This window comes from Schistocerca piceifrons, chromosome 6, assembly GCF_021461385.2.
Source record: "Schistocerca piceifrons isolate TAMUIC-IGC-003096 chromosome 6, iqSchPice1.1, whole genome shotgun sequence".
In the NCBI taxonomy this organism is placed as follows: domain Eukaryota; kingdom Metazoa; phylum Arthropoda; class Insecta; order Orthoptera; family Acrididae; genus Schistocerca; species Schistocerca piceifrons.
The window spans coordinates 93,510,695-93,534,982 of NC_060143.1; the positions used below are offsets into that span (position 1 = coordinate 93,510,695).

General features: G+C 41.5%; 1 protein-coding gene across 1 annotated transcript in view; it reads right to left on the reverse strand.

Moving 5' to 3' along the window:
* The window catches only part of LOC124803162, a 243,351-nt gene that overhangs the window by 92,591 nt on the left and 126,472 nt on the right, over nucleotides 1-24,288 (reverse strand). The window contains exons 9-10 of the mRNA XM_047264343.1: nucleotides 24,088-24,277; nucleotides 23,849-24,004 (exon numbers count right to left, since the gene is read on the reverse strand). Of these exons, the coding sequence (XP_047120299.1) occupies nucleotides 23,849-24,004; nucleotides 24,088-24,277 (346 nt within the window). The remainder of the gene's footprint in view (nucleotides 1-23,848; nucleotides 24,005-24,087; nucleotides 24,278-24,288) is intronic.

Sequence of the window (24,288 nt, forward strand, 5' to 3'; positions counted from 1 at the left end):
CTTCCCATGTTCCATCCATGAATGGAACAGGAAGAAACCCTAATAACCAGTACAATGGAACACACCCTCTGCCATGCACCTCAAGGTGGTTTGCAGAGTATACACACTTTAACTTTGTAAAAAGAAGAACCAGATAGCCCTACTGATATGACATTTCTATGGTTTTAAAATTTGTCATTTGTTATTGTTAAAACAATGGCAGTTCATATTAGTTATGTAGTTTATTACACCTTTAACAAAGCAAATGGATCATTTCCAGCTGTTATGTTTTTCTCTTCCCCCCCCCCCCCCCCCCCCCAAACTAGTATTAATTTTTTCCAAATTCTGTGATATCTTAGTGTGCACATTATATTTAAAAAAAATCTCGATATTGACTCAGGGCTTATATCCAAATTATCTTTATTACCTATTACAATCCTTTGGTTATCAGGTGATGGTGAACTATCTAGTTTGTCTAAAAACCATGCTAATTACAAAATATCAGTAATTTTAGATTTCATTGCCATTGTTCATATGTAAATATATACCTGGTATCATATATCCTGATTACTGACTTCCTAGTAAAGCATATCAAAAAGGTATATAAATAAGTGAAGTAGCCTTACAGCCAATGAGGAAAACATGTCTGCAACTGTTGCACTCATTTAGTTTCATAGTAATTAGATTCCTTAGCAAAACATATTTAGGCAAACTAGCCAACATAATCCAACAGAAATTCTTTTGGTATCTAAAAGTTCTCATTCTAACAAATCTTCTTCCCCTGTTCAGTTACTCAGAAATGCAAAGCTTTAATTGCAATTTGTGAAAAATCTAGTAAACAATAACAACTTTAGTTCTAATTATTGTAGTTTTATAAAATAGGCTTGTTGGGAGCCATTTTAGGCCAATCTGCAGCGAGTTTCAATGGAGCAACATCTGTGAATATGTCCAAATTACAGGAGAATGTATTGCGGATAAGTCAGTACAAGTTACAAGTCAGAAAATGTACCACAAGTCACACATATTTTGTGTCTGGGAGTTTATTTAACAATTCAGTGACTGTTTTAAATGATTAATCATACTGTGAATGTGTAATTATTATCATGGACTGTATCAAACTTCAAACTTTAATAACAATCACCTACTGTCCACATAGTTTTTGTATTTATATGGCTGTTAAATTTCAAGCACATCGATTCAAGAACTTTATTCAGTGACTGCATTAATTATACAACAATGGGAAAAAATGCAGCACCAAAAAATAATTAAGAGTAATGAAATTTCTGGAAAACATTTGTTTACATAACACATTCAAGTGATTCACATCGCAAGTTCACACGTATAAGTGTGAGATAAGCCACTGCAAATGTGAAATGCTGGTACATCAATAACATGTGTAACCACGAAAATGTTGCAAGCAAGCATGCAAACATGCATGCATTGTGTTGTACAGGTGCCGGATGTCACTTTGTGGGATGGAGTTCCATACTTGTTGCACTTGGTCAGTCAATACATCAACGGTTAATGCCATTTGTGGATGACACTGGAGTTGTCGTCCAATGATGTCTCATATGTGCTCAACTGGGGACAGATCTGGTAATCTAGCAGGCCAAGGCAACATGTCGACACACTGTAGAGAGTGCTGCATTACAACAGCAATATGTGTGTGAGCATTATCCTGTCGGAAAACACCCCTGGAATGCTGTTCGTGAATGGCAGCACAACAGGTTGAATCACCATACTGACATGCAAATTTGCAGTCAGGGTGTGTGGGATGACCACGAGAGTGATCCTGCTGTCGTACGAAATCGCACTCCAGACCATAGCTCAAGGTGTAGCTCCAGTGCGTCTAGAATGCAGACAGGTTTGATGCAGGCCCTCAATTGGTCTCCCTCTAACCAACACGTGGCCCTCATTGGCAGTAAGGCAGAATCAGCTTTCATCAGAAAACACAATAGACCTCCACCCTGCTCTCCAATGAGCTATCGCTTGACACCACTGAAGTCACAAATGGTGGTGGTTTGGGGTCAGTGTAAAGCACGCTACGGGGAGTCTGGCTCAGAGTTGTCCTTGAAGTAACTGATTTGTCACAGTTTGTTATGTTGCTGTGATAACAACTGCTGCTCAAATTGCTCCTGCAGATGCAGTATGATGCACCAGAGCCACACACCGAACATGATGGTCTTCTCTCTAAGTAGTGCCATGTGGCCGTTTGGAGCTCAGTCTTCTTCCATCCATACATTCTCGTGACCACCACTGCCAAGTCTTTCTCCAATATCACAGAAGGAACATCCAGCTTCTTGTAGCCCTATTACACAACCTCATTCAAACTCACTGAGGTGTTGTTAATGGTGTCTTTGTCACCTAACAGGCATTCTTGACTAACATCAACTCATAATGTCCAATCTCAAAAGTAACTAACACTCACAACTGTTACAGCATGATTTACAGCAAACCTGATTTGCATCCTCAGAGTGGTGCTACTAGTGCCACTCTTATGTGACTGGTGCAAAATATGAATAGATATTATCTTTCAGATGTAGGAACACGCACACCAATGTTTGGTTATGTCACACAACTCCTTCTTGGTGTTGATTTTTTCTTTTTTCTTTTTATGTCAGTGGATATGTTTGCCACATGAGAACTTCCATGTCACATCACATCAGTGTTAGGTTAGGTTAGACTGAAAAATCACATTATTGGACATTGGTTGAGTGTAATCTCCTTACTTGGTTATATGATTATCCATATTGTAATTATAATAGATGAGGTTAAATCTGGGTTCACTGAGTAATCAAAGAGCACGTAAAGTGTTTGAACTGCATATCTGGTACAGACTAAATCACAGGCAATACGCTACTTTTAACAACCACTTTTCAGCCAGATCTGACAGAGATGCAGCTACCGAAGGCACATTTGTATAAGCAACAGTTATGCTCCACAATGTAAAGTTCCTTTCTATTTATTTCAGCTACTTTGTGGCTCCTGGATTTGAGTATAGGAGATTAACATACAGAGAATATGCTTCATTACAAAATAACCCCGATCACGCATGTAATATGAATATCTGCCTCCTGTGTTGTTGTTGTGGTCTTCAGTCCTGAGACTGGTTTGATGCAGCTCTCCATGCTACTCTATCCTGTGCAAGCTTCTTCATCTCCCAGTACCTACTGCAACCTACATCCTTCTGAATCTGCTTAGTGTATTCATCTCTTGGTCTCCCTCTACGATTTTTACCCTCCACGCTGCCCTCCAATGCTAAATTTGTGATCCCTTGATGCCTCAAAACATGTCCTACCAACCGATCCCTTCTTCTAGTCAAGTTGTGCCACAAACTTCTCTTCTCCTCAATTCTATTCAATACCTCCTCATTAGTTACGTGATCTACCCACCTTATCTTCAGCATTCTTCTGTAGCACCACATTTTGAAAGCTTCTATTCTCTTCTTGTCCAAACTAGTTATCGTCCATGTTTCACTTCCATACATGGCTACACTCCATACAAATACTTTCAGAAACGACATCCTGACACTTAAATCTATACTCGATGTTAACAAATTTCTCTTCTTCAGAAACGCTTTCCTTCCCATTGCCAGTCTATATTTTATATCCTCTCTACTTCGACCATCATCAGTTACTTTGCTCCCTAAATAGCAAAACTCCTTTACTACTTTAAGGGTCTCATTTCCTAATCTAATTCCCTCAGCATCACCTGATTTAATTAGACTACATTCCATTATCCTCGTTTTGCTTTTGTTGATGTTCATCTTGTATCCTCCTTTCAAGACACTGTCCATTCCGTTCAACTGCTCTTCCAAGTCCTTTGCTGTCTCTGACAGAATTACAATGTCATCGGCGAACCTCAAAGTTTTTACTTTTTCTCCATGAATTTTAATATCTACTCCGAATTTTTCTTTTGTTTCCTTTACTGCTTGCTCAATACACAGATTGAATAACATCGGGGAGAGGCTACAACCCTGTCTCACTCCTTTCCCAACCACTGCTTCCCTTTCATGCCCCTCTTTCTTGTAACTGCCATCTGGTTTCTGTACAAATTGTAAATAGCCTTTCGCTCCCTGTATTTTACACCTGCCACCTTCAGAATTTGAAAGAGAGTATTCCAGTTAACATTGTCAAAAGCTTTCTCTAAGTCTACAAATGCTAGAAACGTAGGTTTGCCTTTTCTTAATCTTTCTTCTAAGATAAGTTGTAAGGTTAGTATTGCCTCACGTGTTCCAACATTTCTACGGAATCCAAACTGATCTTCCCCGAGCTCCGCTTCTACCAGTTTTTCCATTCGTCTGTAAAGAATTCGCGTTATTATTTTGCAGCTGTGACTTATTAAACTGATAGTTCGGTAATTTTCACATCTGTCAACACCTGCTTTCTTTGGGATTGGAATTATCATATTCCTCTTGAAGTCTGAGGGTATTTCGCCTGTCTCATACATCTTGCTCACCAGATGGTAAAGTTTTGTCATGAATGGCTCTCCCAAGGCCATCAGTAGTTCTAATGGGATGTTGTCTACTCCCGGGGCCTTGTTTCGACTCAGGTCTTTCAGTGCTCTGTCAAACTCTTCACGCAGTACCTTATCTCCCATTTCGTCTTCATCTACATCCTCTTCCATTTCCATAATATTGTCCTCAAGAACATCGCCCTTGTATAAACCCTCTATATACTCCTTCCACCTTTCTGCCTTCCTTTCTTTGCTTAGAACTGGGTTGCCATATGAGCTCTTGATATTCATACGAGTGGTTCTCTTCTCTCCAAAGGTCTCTTTAATTTTCCTGTAGGCAGTATCTATCTTACCCCTAGTGAGACAAGCCTCTACATCCTTACATTTGTCCTCTAGCCATCCCTGCCTAGCCATTTTGCACTTCCTGTCGATATCATTTTTGAGACGTTTGTATTCCTTTTTGCCTGCCTCATTTACTGCATTTTTATATTTTCTCCTTTCATCAATTAAATTCAATATTTCTTCTGTTACCCAAGGATTTCTATTAGCCCTCGTCTTTTTACCTACTTGATCGTCTGCTGCCTTCACTACTTCATCCCTCAGAACTGCCCATTCTTCTTCTACTGTATTTCTTTCCCCCATTCCTGTCAATTGTTCCCTTATGCTCTCCCTGAAACTCTCTACAACCTCTGGTTCTTTCAGTTTATCCAGGTCCCATCTAATTAAATTCCCACCTTTTAGCAGTTTCTTCAGTTTCAATCTGCAGTTTATAACCAATAGATTGTGGTCAGAGTCCACATCTGCCCCCGGAGATGTCTTACAATTTAAAACCTGGTTCCTAAATCTCTGTCTTACCATTATATAATCTATCTGATACCTTTTAGTATCTCCAGGATTCTTCCAGGTATACAACCTTCTTTTACGATTCTTGAACCAAGTGTTAGCTATGATTAAGTTATGCTCTGTGCAAAATTCTACAAGGCGGCTTCCTCTTTCATTTCTTCCCCCCAATCCATAATCACCTACTATGTTTCCTTCTCTCCCTTTTCCTACTGACGAATTCCAGTCACCCATGACTATTAAATTGTCATCTCCCTTCACTACCTGAATAATTTCTTTTATCTCGTCATACATTTCATCTATTTCTTCATCATCTGCAGAGCTAGTTGGCATATAAACTTGTACTAAACTTGTACTACTGTAGTAGGCATGGGCTTTGTGTCTATCTTGGCCACAATAATGCGTTCACTATGCTGTTTGTAGTAGCTAACCCACACTCCTATTTTTTTATTCATTATTAAACCTACTCCTGCATTACCCCTATATGATTTTGTATTTATAACCCTGTAATCACCTGACCAAAAGTCTTGTTCCTCCTGCCACCGAACTTCACTAATTCCCACTATTAGTAACTTTAACCTATCCATTTCCCTTTTTAAATTTTCTAACCTACCTGCCCGATTAAGGGATCTGACATTCCACGCTCCGATCCGTAGAACGCCAGTTTTCTTTCTCCTGATAACGACGTCCTCTTGAGTAGTCCCCACCCGGAGATCCTAATGGGGGACTATTTTACCTCCGGAATATTTTACCCAAGAGGACGCCATCATCATTTAACCATACAGTAAAGCTGCATGCCCTCGGGAAAAATTACGGCTATAGTTTCCCCTTGCTTTCAGCCGTTCGCAGTACCAGAACAGCAAGGCCGTTTTGGTTATTGTTACAAGGCCAGATCAGTCAATCATCCAGACTGTTGCCCCTGCAACTACTGAAAAGGTTGCTGCCCCTCTTCAGGAACCACATGTTTGTCTGGCCTCTCAACAGATACCCCTCTGTTGTGGTTGCACCTACGGTACGGCCATCTGTATCGCTGAGGCATGCAAGCCTCCCCACCAACGACAAGGTCCATGGTTCATGGGGGGAATATTAAGGTATGTCAATTAAAATCTGGAAAATGTCACATTGAAATAATAAGATTACAAATCAATGTTACCTCAGTTTATAATCCTTTTAGCATGTAAAACACTTCCTAACAATGTCTAGGCTCAGCCACTCTTGAATCAACAATTAAGCTCATTTCACATTTATACTGAAGTAACCATTGGTGCATTCCGTCTTCCACATTAATTTAACAGGTAAGCACCAATCATGGAAGACTTCTTCAATTATGTCTTGAAAACGATACGTTCCACCATGGAAGTTACTGATTAACAAACACAATGCTGTTTGAACCACAAATTTCATAACTTATCCTACATGCCTGTCCATGAATAAAGATGAATCATTAAGGCTCCATTACTCTGCAATTTGACACAATACTTTCGAATTATAATCATATAATCATACTTCCTGATAAATCCTTCAGGCAAATTACCCATGATACAGTTATGTGAGAGCGTTCTGTACGTAATCACAACAATGACTCCCCTCCACACTAGTACTGGATATGAACTGTAGTACTCAGGCACTGTTGACATTAAAAGTGAAACAGTGGCCGCAATAGAGCAAATGTGCACTCAAGTTTTGAAAATTCCAGGAGCCAGTGACGAGTAAGGACAACAATATTGCTAAATCGTAACATCAAAGAAAGCAGTACAGCTTAACTAGAGTGAGCATTTAAAGAACTAGTGCTAGAAATTTCACACAAATATTTTTGTCGGGTGACTTTTTTATAATTCTCCTGAAGGCCTAAATCAAGCATAATGCCTGAAATTGTTTAGTCAAACTTTTGGTAATTAATCTCTTTTAGAAAATACTGTCTACAAGGGGTTTGCGGAATTCTGCTGCTGTGGTGCTTCCCCTCACAATTAATTTCAATGAAAATCGACCAAAATCAGTTATTATTCCATGAAAATATTAATGCTGTGCACAACATGACAGGGAGGGAGGGGGAGGGGGTGGGGGGGGGGGGGAGGGGGGGGAGAGAGAGAGAGAGAGAGAGAGAGAGAGAGAGAGAGAGAGAGAGAGAGAGATATGAGGCTTACTGTGACATACATGCATCCTTAGGCATACTGAAAACTGTAGAATACTAAAATTTGCATCAGCTTTTAGCTATGAAAAAGATCTGTTTTCACAGACTCTGCATAATTTGACGTAAGTTTAAAGACATGCTCAAGTCAATTTGTCTAAGGAGAAGTTACAAATCTGAATAAGGGAATGCAAAATCCATAGACAATTGTAAGAGGACCTCAAACCTGGCCACCCATACTGTTAAGTCACTAACCAGGGAAACAGTACCAGTTGCAGGTTGCCCATCTAATCACTTCCAGAGGCAACAAAATTTTGCTTTTCAATATTTCATATTATTATCAATAAAATCTGAAATTTTAAAATACTGTCATAATCTATTCCTTACAAAAAATAACCTTATGGTAAAGGTTTAACACAGCAAGCCAAGTATTGCAGTTAGAAACTATCCATACACGCTGAGGCAGCATAACTTGTGATGTGTAAATTACTCATGCATCATTCATCCATTATTTGAGAATGAGGGCACTAAAACCTTACACATCATTTCAACTCTTTTCTAAACACTTTCATGCCAACACTTCCCACTATATAATGAAAGGAAAAAAGTTTATCACTTACTATATTTTCACTGTTCATGCAGTAAAACTTCAAGCATCAGGCACAATGTTTCAATTTATTACTTCTCTAGTATTAAACCGCTTTGTGAAACATTTTGCTGATACTATGCACGTCACTGAATGTACCAGCACAATTATATGATTGTACAAAACACAGTTCAGAAAATATAATGTCATAAACATTGAAATGTGAGAAACGGATGTTTTATACACAGAAGTTTTGGAAAAAATGTAAAAGGGGGAGGGGTATTTGTACTGGTATTCATATAAACTCAAACTAAAAAGCTGTCAGCTGTTTTGTTGTTCCAAGGTGAACCAAAACCAACAAAATTGGTTTTTTCATGAAGCATTTTAAAAAGTTTCTTTTGTTACACTGAATATGTCACAACCACTGCTTTACAGGAGTGAAGAGAAGTTAATGGTGTGTGGTATACAGGAACTTATTTTCCACAACTCATTGGTGAAATCAAGAAAACAACAAGAAAGGTAACATCATTCTTCTTAACAATGCCAGATGTCACACACGAAGTCAATCACTCAGATTAATGTCTCATCACCCAAGTCCCCTGATTTATTGCCTCATGCCTCTTTTTGTTCCCTCGTATCAAACAAACAATTAGTACGTCTAAAAACAAAGATGTATTTAAAAACAAAGATGATGTGACTTACCATACGAAAGCGCTGGCAGGTCGATAGAAACACAAACAGACACATACATACACACAAAATTCAAGCTTTCGCAACAAACTGTTGCCTCATCAGGAAAGAGGGAAGGAGAGGGAAAGACGAAAGTAGGTGGGTTTTAAGGGAGAGGGTAAGGAGTCATTCCAATCCCGGGAGCGGAAATACTTACCTTAGGGGTATTTCCGCTCCCAGGATTGGAATGACTCCTTACCCTCTCCCTTAAAACCCACATCCTTTCGTCTTTCCCTCTCCTTCCCTCTTTCCTGATGAGGCAACAGTTTGTTGCAAAAGCTTGAATTTTGTGTGTATGTATGTGTCTGTTTGTGTTTCTATCGACCTGCCAGCACTTTCGTATGGTAAGTCACATCATCTTTGTTTTTAAATATATTTTTCCCAAATGGAATGTTTCCCTCTATTATAAAAACAAAGATGATGTGACTTACCATACGAAAGTGCTGGCAAGTCGATAGACACACAAACATACACACAAAATTCAAGCTTTCGCAACCAACGGTTGCTTCATCAGGAAAGAGGGAAGGAGAGGGAAAGACGAAAGGATGTGGGTTTTAAGGGAGAGGGTAAGGAGTCATTCCAATCCCGGGAGTGGAAATACTTACCTTAGGGGGAAAAAAGGACAGGTATACACTCGCACACACACACATATCCATCCGCACATACACAGACACAAGCAGACATTCGTAAAGGCAAAGAGTTTGGGCAGAGATGTCAGTCAAGGCGGAAGTACAGGGGCAAAGATGTTGTTGAAAGACAGGTGAGGTATGAGCGGCGGCAACTTGAAATTAGCGGAGGTTGAGGCCTGGCGGATAATGAGAAGAGAGGATATACTGAAGGGCAAGTTCCCATCTCCGGAGTTCTGACAGGTTGGTGTTAGTGGGAAGTATCCAGATAACCCGGACGGTGTAACACTGTGCCAAGACGAATCTCATCCTTCATGAAATCTTCCCCACTCCACCAAGAGTGTCTTTCCGCCGTCCACCTAACCTTCGTAACCTCTTAGTTCATCCCTATGAAATCCCCAAACCACCTTCCCTACCCTCTGGCTCCTACCCTTGTAACTGCCCCCGGTGTAAAACCTGTCCAATGCACCCTCCCACCACCACCTACTCCAGTCCTGTAACCCGGAAGGTGTACACGATCAAAGGCAGAGCCACGTGTGAAAGCATCCACATGATTTACCAACTGACCTGCCTACACTGTGAAGCTTTCTATGTGGGAATGACCAGCAACAAACTGTCCATTCGCATGAATGGACACAGGCAGACAGTGTTTGTTGGTAATGAGGATCACCCTGTGGCTAAACATGCCTTGGTGCATGGCCAGTACATCTTGGCACAGTGTTACACCGTCCAGGTTATCTGAATACTTCCCACTAACACCAACCTGTCAGAACTCCGGAGATGGGAACTTGCCCTTCAGTATATCCTCTCTTCTCGTTATCTGCCAGGCCTCAACCTCCGCTAATTTCAAGTTGCCGCTGCTCATATCTCACATGTCTTTCAACAACATCTTTGCCTCTGTGCTTCCGCCTCGACTGACATCTCTCCCCAAAACTCTTTGCCTTTACAAATGTCTGCTTGTGTCTGTGTATGTGCGGATGGATATGTGTGTGTGTGTGTGTGTGTGTGTGTGTGTGTGGCGCGAGTGTATACCTGTCCTTTTTTCCCCCTAAGGTAAGTCTTTCCGCTCCCGGGATTGGAATGACTCCTTACCCTCTCCCTTAAAACCCACATCCTTTCGTCTTTCCCTCTCCTTCCCTCTTTCCTGATGAAGCAACCGTTGGTTGCGAAAGCTTGAATTTTGTGTGTATGTTTGTGTTTGTTTGTGTGTCTATCGACCTGCCAGTGCTTTCGTATGGTAAGTCACATCATCTTTGTTTTTAGATATATTTTTCCTGCGTGGAATGTTTCCCTCTATTATATTCAAACAATTAGTACGTAATGATAAGCACCTTTTCCAGAAGCTATTGAATACTTTGCAAAACAATGTTTTTGAGATTCCTACAATGGACTGGAAAAAATGTTTCCAGAATGGATTGAGAGCATGCAAAAGTGTATACATTTTAAAAGTGAATATTTACAGAAACGAAAACAGGTTTATACAAAATCAGTACCTTTCCTTTCATTGTTTTTGTAAATAAAGGTGCAATGAAAGGAAGAGAGAGTGAAGACAGAGAGACCAGGGAGTAGGACAAGAGTGTGGTGATGGTGAGATTTTTCTGCTGCAAGCAGGGGAACTGATGTGTGATACACAATTTAGTAGGAGGTGTGGGTTACAGTTGCAGAAGGTCCACCGATGACACTTCCATGATCTGGGTCCTCATTCCTCCACAGATTTAAAGCCTTCTCTCCTATCCGTTAAACCTATTCCTCTTTAGCAGCATGACACCTCTGTGGATGTTGACCTCCAACTCTCCAATGGGATCACAGAACATCTCGATATATATAATACCTACCAACAGCTAACAATACCTCCGCATTGATAACTGCCATCCAGTTCACATTAAAAAGTCTCTCCCCTGGAGCCTAGACATCTCTCTAAAATCACACAAAATTCCTCATCCCACACGCTGAAGCTCTCGCTACGGCCGTCACACGCGTGCACCACTCTCAAACTATTCGACAAATAAATTTCCTATGTAACACCCATATATGCCCATATTTCTTCAGCCAGCAGCACTAATTAGCTGCAAATGAGCATACTTTTGATAGCCAATACCGTGAAGGACTGAAACACCACCGAAGCGCACTTGCGCATTCTGCCACTGCAGTGTTTGTACCTAGTGCCAATGACGGCTGGGCGAAGCAAGTGCACTGCCATCACATGCAGCCAGCACCCTGGCCAGCAAATATAAACATGTCGGGCCGCTGTCAGCAGGGCCTCTTCCACTCACATCTTCTCCAAGGTATGCAAATGTTCTTGAGTCACATCAGTTCCATGGCAGTGTACATTAAGTTGTCAGTGGCAGGTTTTTACACTTGGGCAGCTAATAGTTGTGTCAATATTTCTCTAACTTTGTCAGTATTCAGTGTGCAGTTATCAGCCTATGTAATTTTTGTGCATGTAGCGGCTGTCAATAAAGAATGTAGGTACAGCAGATTTGGCAACAAGCTAGTTCGTTTTGCACGTGTCTTTTGAGAGTTACACAGATATGATGTTGGTTCAGTTGTTACAACAGCAGCATCAAACAGCTTGAGCAGTAACAGCTTCTGTCAAACTTGATTCGTCAATTATTTACAAATTCCTGGAGCCACTGGCTCCCAGCCACTGCTATATACACCGCACCCCCACAAGATTCATTATAGTCCCACTACTCATCATGCTTATGCAGATGTGCTGCCACAATTCCCCATTGGCTTATAAACCAGAATTTGACAAAAAAGAAGTTACTTTATCAGTGTTGGATCTTGTGAATTTCACAGCCTTTAATGATGGTTGGTGAATGACACAATTTTTGGCATTGTTCCATGATTCCTGCATCCAGAATGGTATCACTCAACGGCAGACACACTTGCCAATATGGCACTGCCTCTGCTCCTCAGCACCTACAGAACTAACCACTGAACGGCCACAGTCCAGCGCGGAGGTTCTCTGTAGCCGACAACCCTAAATTCTGCTACACTGCTGCAGCCTGTGGCACAGACGCACTCTTCACGATATGCTGTGAGTGATCCAGTACATATGTGCACCTTCAGTCGGCAGCCAGGGCAGTTGCCGGCTATGGTTCAGCAAATGCATGATTAGTAAATGGTCACTGTGGATGTCATTGGGGCATCACTCTCCCACCATCAAAATCAACTGTGCCCTTATTGGGGGAAAAACCTGCCACAGCTGCAGCGGACACTGTCCAAGGGACCTCCTGCAGGCACTGCACCCTCCCCGAGACCTGAGCTCGATCCTCGGACGTGCCGGTGGGCATGACAACGTCGAGATAGAGCTGCTGCCTGCTCTGGACCCTCGACCGTTGTCTGACAGAAAATTCCTGGATGCCGCCCACTCACCAGAGCACCGGGTGGATGTTCCCCTCTCACTGCTGCTGCTTCCATCTCTCACTGCCATAGGTCCACAAAGCACCCACGTGCGAGCTCATCACTGCGGCCAGCGCACCATTGTTCGGGCCACTTACACCTACACACCCTGCCTGGATGGAGACAGCTGAAGGCCAATCCCCACTAGGTGATCCCTCTTCGGATGCTTACGAGCTGATGGAAACCAACACAGTAACCACGCAGCTGCCATCACACCACTGCTGTCGTCGACACTGGTTCACCTGGCCAAATCTGGTGGCTTCTTCACCATTGTCGACCTTCCACCAGAAGTGATCCAGCTGGTGTGGTCTTCCTTTCTCACGCGTCAGTGCCAGTGGGGGCAGCTCTGCAGAAGAGTGGAGGAATGTGGCAGCACGCTGCGCAATCTGCCAACGCAGCATTTGTGTCTGGCGCCAGCAGCAGTCGGGGGAAGCAAGGGCACCACCATCACTGGCAGGCAGCCAGCGCACTGACTGGCTAATACTGACATGACAGGCCTCTCCCAGTGGTGTCTCATCTTTCTCCACTGTACAGAAACATACTCAAGTCAGACCAGCTCCGTGCCAATGTGCATTCATTCAGTTGTTGGTGATTGGACTCTGTACTTGGACAGTTAATATTTGTGTTAATGTTTCTTTGACCTTGTCAATATTTGGCATACAGTCATCAGCTGACATATTTTTTGTGTATTTAGAGGCTGTCAATAAAGAGTGTAGATACAACAAGCAGCATAACCGCACCTCCCACCATGCTTTGATGATCTTTCAATATGCCCTGAAATGAGGAACATTCTTTATAAAATATGTTCCACCTCTTCCAAAGGGGTATTTTACTGTCCATCCAAGCTATGAAATATCATAGTCCATCCTAACTTCACACCCAGTGCCTACTCAATGGTAAATGAATAACAGCCTCAAGAAAGACATGTGCAAGACATATTCCATCCATCCACCCAGCTGATTTAATTCCTATCATCTAACAGGCATATCCTGCCCCATCAAAGGCAAGAGCACCTGTGAAGTCAGTCATGTCATTCTCTTAACTGTTGTAACTTTTGAACACATTGGGCATGACCATCAACAAGTTGTCCACCAGAATGAAGTGTCACCAGCAAACTGTGGCCAAATGCAAAGTTGCCCATCCTGTGGGAAAGTCTGTTACTGAACATGAAATGCTCCACTTCAACAGACACTTCACGACCATGCCACCTTTATCCACCACTCGCCCCTCCTCAATTCTACCTGCTCCGAATCTCGTGGGCCGGAACTGTATATCCACTATCCCCTGACACCTCCCACACCACATCCCTTTCCCTGTCTCCATACCTTGCATCCTCTTCACCTCCTACGCTGACTTCACTCATGTCTGATTCATCTATCCTTTCCCCTGTTCTATCTTGCTCCCCTTCCCCCCACATACTGATCTAAAGCTCTTATTTTCTCATTTACCACAGATGACTTCTCCTGCTAGCTACAGACAAGCTCACCAGCGCTAATTTCTATCCACTTCTCTTATCCATCAACTTCCCCTTCCCTCCTCCTCCTCATTATCCACTCCATCCACCACATTCACCCTAGTCACATTGTGATTCGAAGACAATGTAAATATGTGTGTGTGTGTGTGTGTGTGTGTGTGTGTGTGTGTGTGTGTGTTTTTGCATCCACAATGCATCCTCTGGCACCACACAGGTGCAATGAGGTAAAAAGTATAAGTATTGTGAGGCAGGTGAATTGTGCTACATCAATTGCTGCTAAAGATGACATTGTTCCAGAAGAAGAATGGAGCTGGATCACAGATATCCCAGAAAAATGTGACGTTACAAAACTTCATTTCTTGTGGTGATGATATCCTTACCTCCATACTGAAATGAATATACGTGATATACGTGAAGTGCTTGTGAAGGAAGACTGTGAGGTAGAAACTGGTGGTGGTGGTGGTGGTGATAATGAAGAAGAAGAAGAAGAAGAAAAAGAATATCAGAAGAAAAAGATGGAGAAGAAGAAGAGGTCATCGCAAAAGTGTCGTAGCTGCTGTGCAAGGAGCTGATACCATTAGGAAATACTTCTCCTCTTTTGGATATTGTACGAAAGTTCTTGTTGAATGTAGAAGCTTTTGGATTAAAGGAGACCACTCACTGAAAGCATTGAGTTGTCGATCAGCGTGCATGCGTCCACACACACACACACACACACACACACACACACACACACACACACAAGGAAGACAAGAATTCTTCTTATTAAAAGAAAGTGATATGTGTAAAGTGTGATTTTATATCACCAAAACATGCTTGAATTACGATTCCAGGTCACTTGTCCTGTGTGCTTGGGGAAAACTCCCCGCTTAAGGAAAACCTGTGTTTAAGGAAAAAATATTTGGGAACCCATCAAGAGATTAAAAATGGATTTTAGTGTAATTATAGAATACTCCTTTAGAAAAAAAAGTATTTCAAAGATTATACTGATATGGACACACAATTTTTAAAGGATGTTAAAAAATGTTATCAGATTAATTAGCTATACATATTGCTACAGGTGGCTTAAACATATTAAAGACAGCAGAAATCTCACACAATACTTGGAAGAAGCTCATGAGGAGAGTGTCAATGCAGTGATTTGCAGGGTTCACAGGTTAACATTTCAAAATGTTCATACTGATGAACACATCAGAATATAATCATGCAGTGTCATTTTAATGACGAAACTCCCATGTCCTGTCATTGTAAAAACCAAACTTCACAAGAAAATCAAACAATGGAAAATCCAGGATGGAATAATGACAATATTATGAAAACTGTAGATTCCTACACACCATACTGAAGAGACATTGAGTCACAGGCAGGCACAACAAAAAAAGGTTGTACATTTAAACTTTCAGCCACAACGCCTTCTTCTAAAGTAGACAACACACACACACACACACACACACACACAGAACACGCGGGCATGCGAGTGACCACTGTCTCTGGACTCAGCCAGAGTGTGTGTTTACTACTTTAGAAGACGGCCTTTTGACTGAAAACTTAAATGTACAGTAGTCTTTCTGTTGTGCCTGTCTGTGACTCAACATCTCCTCTACATGGTGAGTAGCAAGCTATCATTTTCAAAATATTGTCATTAAACAGTAAAATCTGTTGAACAGGACAAAACTGTCATATTCTATAGGAAAAGATGTCCTCAGTTAATGCAATCATGTATGAACTGAGGAGACATCAACGTGCTGGTGACTAAGTCCCTTTAAATGGAAAGGCACTGTGCATCAAAAGCTCATATACCATACAGTAAACAAAGTACTTCACCACAGGATTTTAGCTTGTTTAGAAGAAGCTGTGCACAGGAAAACATTTAGGGTGTGTAAAAATCAACTGTCAGAGTTAAAACACTACATACTGGTTTATACACCACACAACAACGTACTGTTTCATACACCACTTCTTATACATATTTTCTGGCAAAACATTGCACCAATGTAGCACTCAGTTCATCCAATTCCTCCAACTTGGTCGTGCTACATTTTTTTCACATCCGCATATTCAAAACAGCACTATGTTGAAAGATCATTTCATTTCACAAAATCCACGAAATATGACAAGGTAACTTTACGTCAGCTTCAGGTAAATATTCAAGGAAGTGTTACAAAAACTGATGAAATTTTGGACCTCTGTACACAAGAGGCAACGACTACTTTGAAGGGTCTAGCCTCTAAAGCACTACAAGATGATAAAAGAAATTTCACAACACAAGTCTGGTATTTTTCTTTTCTTCCTTTTTGGATTACCCCCTCTACAGTCATTTAGTCTCTTGCATTTGAATTTTATAGTCAAAGATTTGATATTACAGGCAGAGGGTTGGTATACTAGTTATTGGGAGCTCAAATGTTAGGCTCGTAAGGGAGCCCCTCAGGGAAATAGTGAGGTTGGGAAAGAATACCAGTGTGCATGCACTCAGTATGTTTGCCAAAGGGGCTTCATCTGAGTCATGGATAACTCTGCTGACACCTTTCGAGCACACTGGCTGCAGCTGTTTGCAAACTGTGGTTCATGTAGGCGTGGTTTCAGTTGCCTGAGGCTGCAGTTGTGTGTGCGAGATGCTTTTGTGTGTGTGTGTGTGTGTGTGTGTGCGTGTGTGTGTGTGTGTGTTTCAATTGTTGACGAAGGCCTTAACGGCTGAAAGCTTTAATTGTAAGAGTCTTTTTGTTGTGCCTATCTGCAACTCAGTATCTCCACTATATGGTGAGTAACAACTTTCTTTTTCATAATATTGTCATAAAATATCTATGAGTGTCTATCTAGAACGACATTCAATGGAGTGACAACATATAAAAAAGGGGGCGAAGCAAATGCCTGACTGAGATACACAGGAAAAATCTTGAGAAAAATGTAATTCATAAAATAAGTGGGTTACAAGGCATTGTTCAACTGATTCCTGAGTACAGACCATCAGCCTGTGACCTTAACCAAGTTGGATTATTAGAAGAGATAGAGAAGATATAATGAAGGGAGGTGCATTCTGTCACTGGATCGTTCAGTCCACTCAGAAGTGTTATAGAGAAGCTCAACAAATGCTAGTGGCAGACATGTACAAGATGGACACTGTGCATCATGGAGAGGTTAACAATTGAAATTTTGAGAGTCCTTTCTAGGAAGAATGACAATATTATGAAAAGGGTATACTGCTACTCACCAAACAGTGATGTTGAGTCACAGAGAGGCACAACAAAAAGCCGCTACACACTTAAGCTTATGGTGAAAAGAACTTCTTCTAAAGTAGATAAAACACACACACACACACACACACACACACACACACACACTAGCCACAGAGGCAGACTGCAGCAAAAATGCATGATGGGAGGAACAGTCTAGATGTTGGGGTTAAGGAGAAGGCTGGGGTGGGATAGCAGGGTAGCTGTGAGTGACGGTAAAGTGCTACTTGTGGGAGCATACAGCGGATAAGGGCAGCTAGGTGCAGTCGGGATGTTAAAAGGACAGATGAGTAGGAAAGGGAGCAGAAATGGAGAGAAATAAAAGGGATGTTGGTGCATTGATGGACCAGAAGGCTGTGTAGTGCTGGAGTGGGAACAAGGAAAGAGATATCTGGCTGAAGGACAGTAACTAACAAAGGTTAAGGCCAGGGGTTTTAGGGGAACATAGGATATATTGCAGGGAGAGTTCGCACTTGCACAATTCAGAAAAGCTTGTATTTGTGGGAAGGAGCTACATGGCACAGGCTGTGAAGCAGTTAGTTAAGTGAAGAATGTTGCATTGTGCAGTGTGCTCAGCATCTGGGTGGTCCAGCTATTTCTTAGCTACAGCCTGTCAGTGGTCATTCAACCGGAAAAACAGCTCATTGGTTGTCATGCCCAAGTTGAATGCAGCACAGTGGTTGCAACTTAGCTTGTGACCACATGGCTGCTTTCACAAGTAGCCCTGCCTTTGATGGGATAAGTGATGCTTGTGGCTGGAATGGAGTAGGTGCTGGTGCGAGGATGTATGGGACACATCTTGCAACTACATCTATTAAGGGGTGTGAGCCATGAAGCGAGAGGTTGGAAGCAAGGGACGAGTAGTGATGGACAAGGATACTGTGTAGGTTTGGTGGATAGCAGAATACCCCTATGAAAGGGGTGGAAAGAATGGGGGTAATACATCCCTCATTTCAGGGCATGACAAGAGGTACTCAAAACCCTGGCGGAGAATGTGATGCAACTGCTCCAGTTCTGCTAATCAGTCATGAATGCTCATTTGTGGCTGGATGGTAGGACTTTGGGAGGTAGTGGGTGACTGGAGAGACAAAATACAGGAGATCTGTTTCAGTACAAGGTTGGGAGGGTAAATTCAGTCTGTGAAGGCCTCAGGGAGACCCTCGGTTTATTTCAAGAGGGGCTGCTTGTCACTACAGACTCGATAGCCGTGGGTGCCTCGGCTGTAGCAAAGGAACTTCTTTTATGGAACAGGAGGCAGCTGTTGAAGTGAAGGTATTGCTGGTGGTTGCCAGGTTTGATAAGAGTGGAGATACTGATGAACCATCTTTGAGGTGGAGGTCAACATCAAGGAAGGTGGCTTGTTGGGTTGAGGAGAACCAGATGAAGTGATTGGAGGTGAAGGTGTTGAGGTTCTGAAGGGATATGGATAGGATGTCCTCACCCTCAGTCGAGATCCCCAGCATACTTCATCAAGATGTCATCAATGAACCTGAACCAGATGAAGCATTTGGGACTGTGGGCAGTTAGGAATTTCCTGTTCCTTTACCACATGGAGCTCTGCTCATTTCTACTGATGCCCCCTCCCTTTACACTAATATTCCTAATGCCGATGGTGTTTTCGCTATTGAACACTACCTTTCCCAATGACCTACGGATTCCAAAATGACAACGGATTCCTGGTCACTATGACAAACTAAATCCTCACCAACAATTACTTCGCCTTTGAAGCCATCACCTACAAACAAATTCATGGTACATCAATGAGCACCTGCATGGCACCATCCTACACCACCCCGTTCATGGGGTATCTAGAGGAATTCTTCCTAACCACCCAGAATCCCAAACCATCACCTGGATTGTTGAGTGTCATCAACATGGGATTTCAAATTGATTCCACATTTCTAGATTCGCAGAAGGCTTTTGACACCACACCTCACAAGTGGCTTGTAATCAAATTACGTGCTAATGGAATATTGTCTCAGTTATGCGACTGTATTCACGATTTCCTGTCAAGAGGTCAGAGTTCATAGTAACTGATGGAAAGTCATCGAGTAAAACAAAAGTGATTTCTGGCTTTCTGCAAGGTAGTCTTATAGCCCTCTGTTGTTCCTTATCTGTATAAACAATTTGGGAGACAATCCGAGCAGCTGGTTGTTTGCAAAAGATGCTGTCACTATTATCTAGTAAAGCCATCAGAAGAAATTGCAAAATGATTTAGATAAGATGCCTGTATGCTGTGAAAAATTGCAACTGATGCTAAATAATGAACCTGAATGACACTTAGTTAAGTGAAGACATTGTCAAGACCTATTGAACGGGATATTCCAGCATGCAGGTAAGTACAAAATACCCAAAATATGCGGTAGGCAGGTAGCAAGCATGTTTTCCAGCCATAGAACAACTGTGCCATAGAACGAACATCAATGCAGTAGTTAATACAGTGGTTACATGTGCAATGAAATGCTCACTCAATATGAACTAAAGCATTAATGTCCATTCTGTGGCTGGAAAATTTGTTTGCTATTGCCAGCCATACATTTTGGTGATTTTGTACATGCTGGGGCACCCAGTTCACTAGAGCTCGAAAATGTCTTCACCTGACTAAGTCTAAATGTATCCAACATTAATATGTACTTGATAATGACTTAAGGGCGAAACCAAGACAGTACAGTAGAGTCCCATTAATCTGAACTAATTGGGATCGGACCTTGTTGGGATTACCGATTTGTTCAGATTAGCCGGAATTACGGTGGCGAGTTTCTAGAATGCAGTATACCAAGCAGATAAGTAGGTACATCATGATAACAAATGAGAACAAGTGTGGGAACAATGGCTCACTCTCACTCCCTGCCCTTGCTGTTGTGCAATGTTGAGACCTTTGTAGTGTCTGAGGTCAGTGCACTGCCAGTTGGCTCGCAAAGCACTTGGTTATGTTGGTTATCGATCGCTGGCACGCGTAACAGTTGTATTGTATTTGTTCAGGTGTAGTGGTATACGTATTTTCATCATGAGTAAACGGAAACATACAACATTAACTCTCAAAGAAAAACTGAATGCTTTGAAGTGTATAGACAATGGTGAGAATGTATCTAAACAGGCAACGGAACTGGGTGTTGGTAAAGCAACATCTTTGAGAAAAACACTCAAAATTCAGCAGACTTTGAAACAGTCCCAGTACGATAAAGTGGATGAAGTTCTTTTCCTTTGGTTTACACAGGAAAGAGAAAGGGGAACTCCTTTGAATGGAGCACTGGTTCAGGAGAAAGCTGTTTACCTGAACAAGTTAATGAATGGTGATGAGTCTTTTAATGCTAGTATGGGTTGGTTGGACAGATTCAAAAAAGTCATGGAATCCGTCCGCTAACAATTACTGGAGAGAAGCTTTCTTCTGGCCGTGATGCAGCGAAGGAATACTTGGGTGAGTTTGGAAAAATGATGAGAGAGAGAAAGCATTCTCCCCAATAAATTTATAATGCTGATGAGACTGGCCTTAATTTTGGGGCATTGCCAACAAGAAGCCTGGCAACGAAAGCGGAAGACCGTGCTCTCGGTTTTAAAATGTGCAAAGATCATGTGACTTTATTAGTGTGCAGCAACACTGCTGGTAATCACAAGCTGCTTTCAATGCTGATCAGCAAATCTGTTAAAAATTGCAACATGAAGTCCCTGCTCGTATAATATTGCAACCAGAAAAAAGTATGGATGGATGGCAAGCTGTTCAAAGAATTGTTTCATGGCCAGTTTGTTCCCTCTGTTTGACGGTTTTCTAAGGAAAATCATTTCTCTCTCCATGCAATCCTTTTGATTGATAATGCTCCATCTCACCCCAGCACTGAGGAATTATATGATGGAGAAATTGTGATGAAGTTTTTGCCACTGAATGTTACAACACTTCTACAGCTGATGGCCCAGGGCTTACTGCCAACATTAAAACTGATTTACAGAAAACAATTTTTAAGAATGCTTTCCAAGATGATAGTATTCCTTAAGTGGACAAAATAAAAAAGACCAATGTGAAGGATGTTGTTTATTGGGCTGCTGAGGCATGGCAGAATATTTCAGAAAATACTCTGAGAGAATCATGCAGAAAACTGTGGACATCTCTTGAATTTCAGGACAACCTAGTGGAAAATGAAGAGGAAAATCTACTACAAATTATACAGACAATCCCTGGATGTGAAGAAGCTAGTGAAAGAGACATAGATGAGTGGATGGCAGCAGATGGAACATGTGTGGAGAACCTTACTGATGCTGATTAAGTTGCTACTGTGACTCAAGACCAGGAAGAAGTGGACTGGTGTGACGGAAGTGACAATGAGCCTGAAAGCAACAAAGGAGAGCTGGTGCCACACAGTGACACAGCAGAAGCCCTTGACCTTGCGCTGTATTGTTTGGAGCAACAGCCCACTGCTACACCTGCTGATTTGATGTTTATGAGACGATGGCACAACTATGTGTCATATAGCAGACTGTCTTCATTACGCCAAAAACAGTGATTGAGTTTTTGTCATCTAGAAAGTAGGGATAAAATGTCGACTGTATTTTAGTAAATTTGACAGCTTCTCTTTCATTGTTATGCATTCTTTAAACCTAATGTTTTCTTGCCAGTTTTTCTAATACATGTTTACTGTACTGTGTAAATTAAAATAGTGTGTATGAACAGCAGTTTACCACACAGTTTTCCATACTTAGACTAACATTTTTGACGTTCAGATTAACCGAACATTCAGATTACTGGGGTTCAGATTAGCAGGACTCTGCTGTAACATAAAATAAAAAAGTTTGTACAGTCAAATAGTGGAAATATCATTCAACAGACTGTGTTGGTTTGAATGGGAAATTTCTGAACATCTATCCTGTAGCCCAGACTTGACTCCAAGTAATCAACCTCTTCACATACATGTAAAACAGACTTGGCTAGCAACACCATGACTCTGCTGAAGAACTTCAAGGTACTGTCATGGTAGGCTATTGTTTCAAGCAACAGATTATTCTGCAGAAAGAATTTGTCTGCTTGTTAAGAGATATTATAAATGCTTACATCCGAACAGTGATAATGTGCTAAAGCAATGCAAAGGCTTATTTTTGAAACAATAGGAAATCTGGGGTGAGATTAGCAACATGAAATTGATAGGCTGTTACTTATAACATGAAGAAGTAATGATTGGTAGAAAGGGGTAGAGGGGGAAAGACCGCTTGGATATTATTCAGCAACTGGGTTAAGTCCTTCGTCAGATGTAGACCAAACCAAACCCACCCACACACAGACATGGACACCAGGAGTGAAACCCTTAGTGTACACAGATAGCGGTGGCCGTGTGTGTGTGTGTGTGTGTGTGTGTGTGTGAGCTATGGATGTGTAAATGTATGGGTGTTTTATCTACAAATCAAACAATGGAAAATCCACGACTGAATGTAACAATGTTATGAAAAGGAAAGTTGCCACTTACCATATAGCGGAGATACTACATCACAGATAGGCACAACAAAAAAACTGTCACAAATAAAGCTTCCAGCCACCAGCCACTAAGGCCTTCACCAAAATAGAAGACAGACACACACACACACACACACACACACACACACACACAAAAGACTGCAGTCTCAGACAACTGAAGCCACCTGAGACTGCAGCTGTGTGTGTGTGTGTGTGTGTGTGTGTGTGTGTGTGTGTGTGTGTGTGTGTGTTGTCTATTGTTGACAAAGGCCTTACTGGCCGAAAGCTTTATTTGCAACACACTTTTTGTTGTGCCTATCTGCAACTCAGCATCTCTACTATATGGTGAGTGGCAACTTTCCTTTTCATAAAATTGTGTTTTATCTACATCTGATGAGGAAGTTAGCTCTGGCAGCTGAATAATATCTCGCAGTCTAGTTTCAATGTGACTGTCAGCCACTCAATGCCTCTGCTATGTGCCAAGTAGTAATGTAGTTATAATATTTCTAATATTTCTAAAAAAGTAGTTATTCCAGAATTTTATTTATAGGCCATTGGAGATTACTTTCCAGATAACCCCTTTATTTTAAATTGATAGGATCATGTGCCATGTTGTTCTTCATACCAAGCTGCTTGAACCAGTATGTTTTCTGTTTCAGAGGTTTTAGCAGGTACCACTTTGCCTCTGCAGATTTACACTGTAATTCCACCCATCACTAATGATTGTCCTAAGTAGCAGTTCTTTTCATCTCCTTCACAAGCTGCGTACAATATCATTACAGATTAACATGCAAAAACTAAAAATCTGTGCTTAAATCTAACAGAACTGAATACATAATATGTAATTTTTTTATGAACATGTAAAATAATCTTTGCTATTATAATTACATTCTCACAACAATGAACTTGAAAAACCTTTCCATGTCAGCTTTTGCACTCAGTTCACATGTACTAACCGTCTGTCTTTAAATTATGAGCAGTACTCCTATCACTAGACACAGGTTGTTGTTGCATTACACCAAGAGTATCCTCAGTAACTTTCCACCCATCCAGGTGAAACACATCACTGGTTTCAGCCACAGGTATTACTTTCATTGAGTCACCAGCACAACCTATAAAATAAAATATGGAGTAACTTCTTTATAAATGGACATGACTTCTTGTTGATGGGAACAAAACATATCAAATTACTAACCATTACTGGTACAAGTACCAACAATTAGATTTAATGTAGATGCCCTTCCAGTTCTTGCATACAACACTGGTGGGACACCAAATTCTTTAGTGATAGCTAAAAGAAGAGTATCCAGTCTGTCAGGTAGCCTTTCCCACCGGACACTCAGGCCAGGATGATCTTCATTCTCAACTTGATCACCTTCATTACTCTGCATAAAAG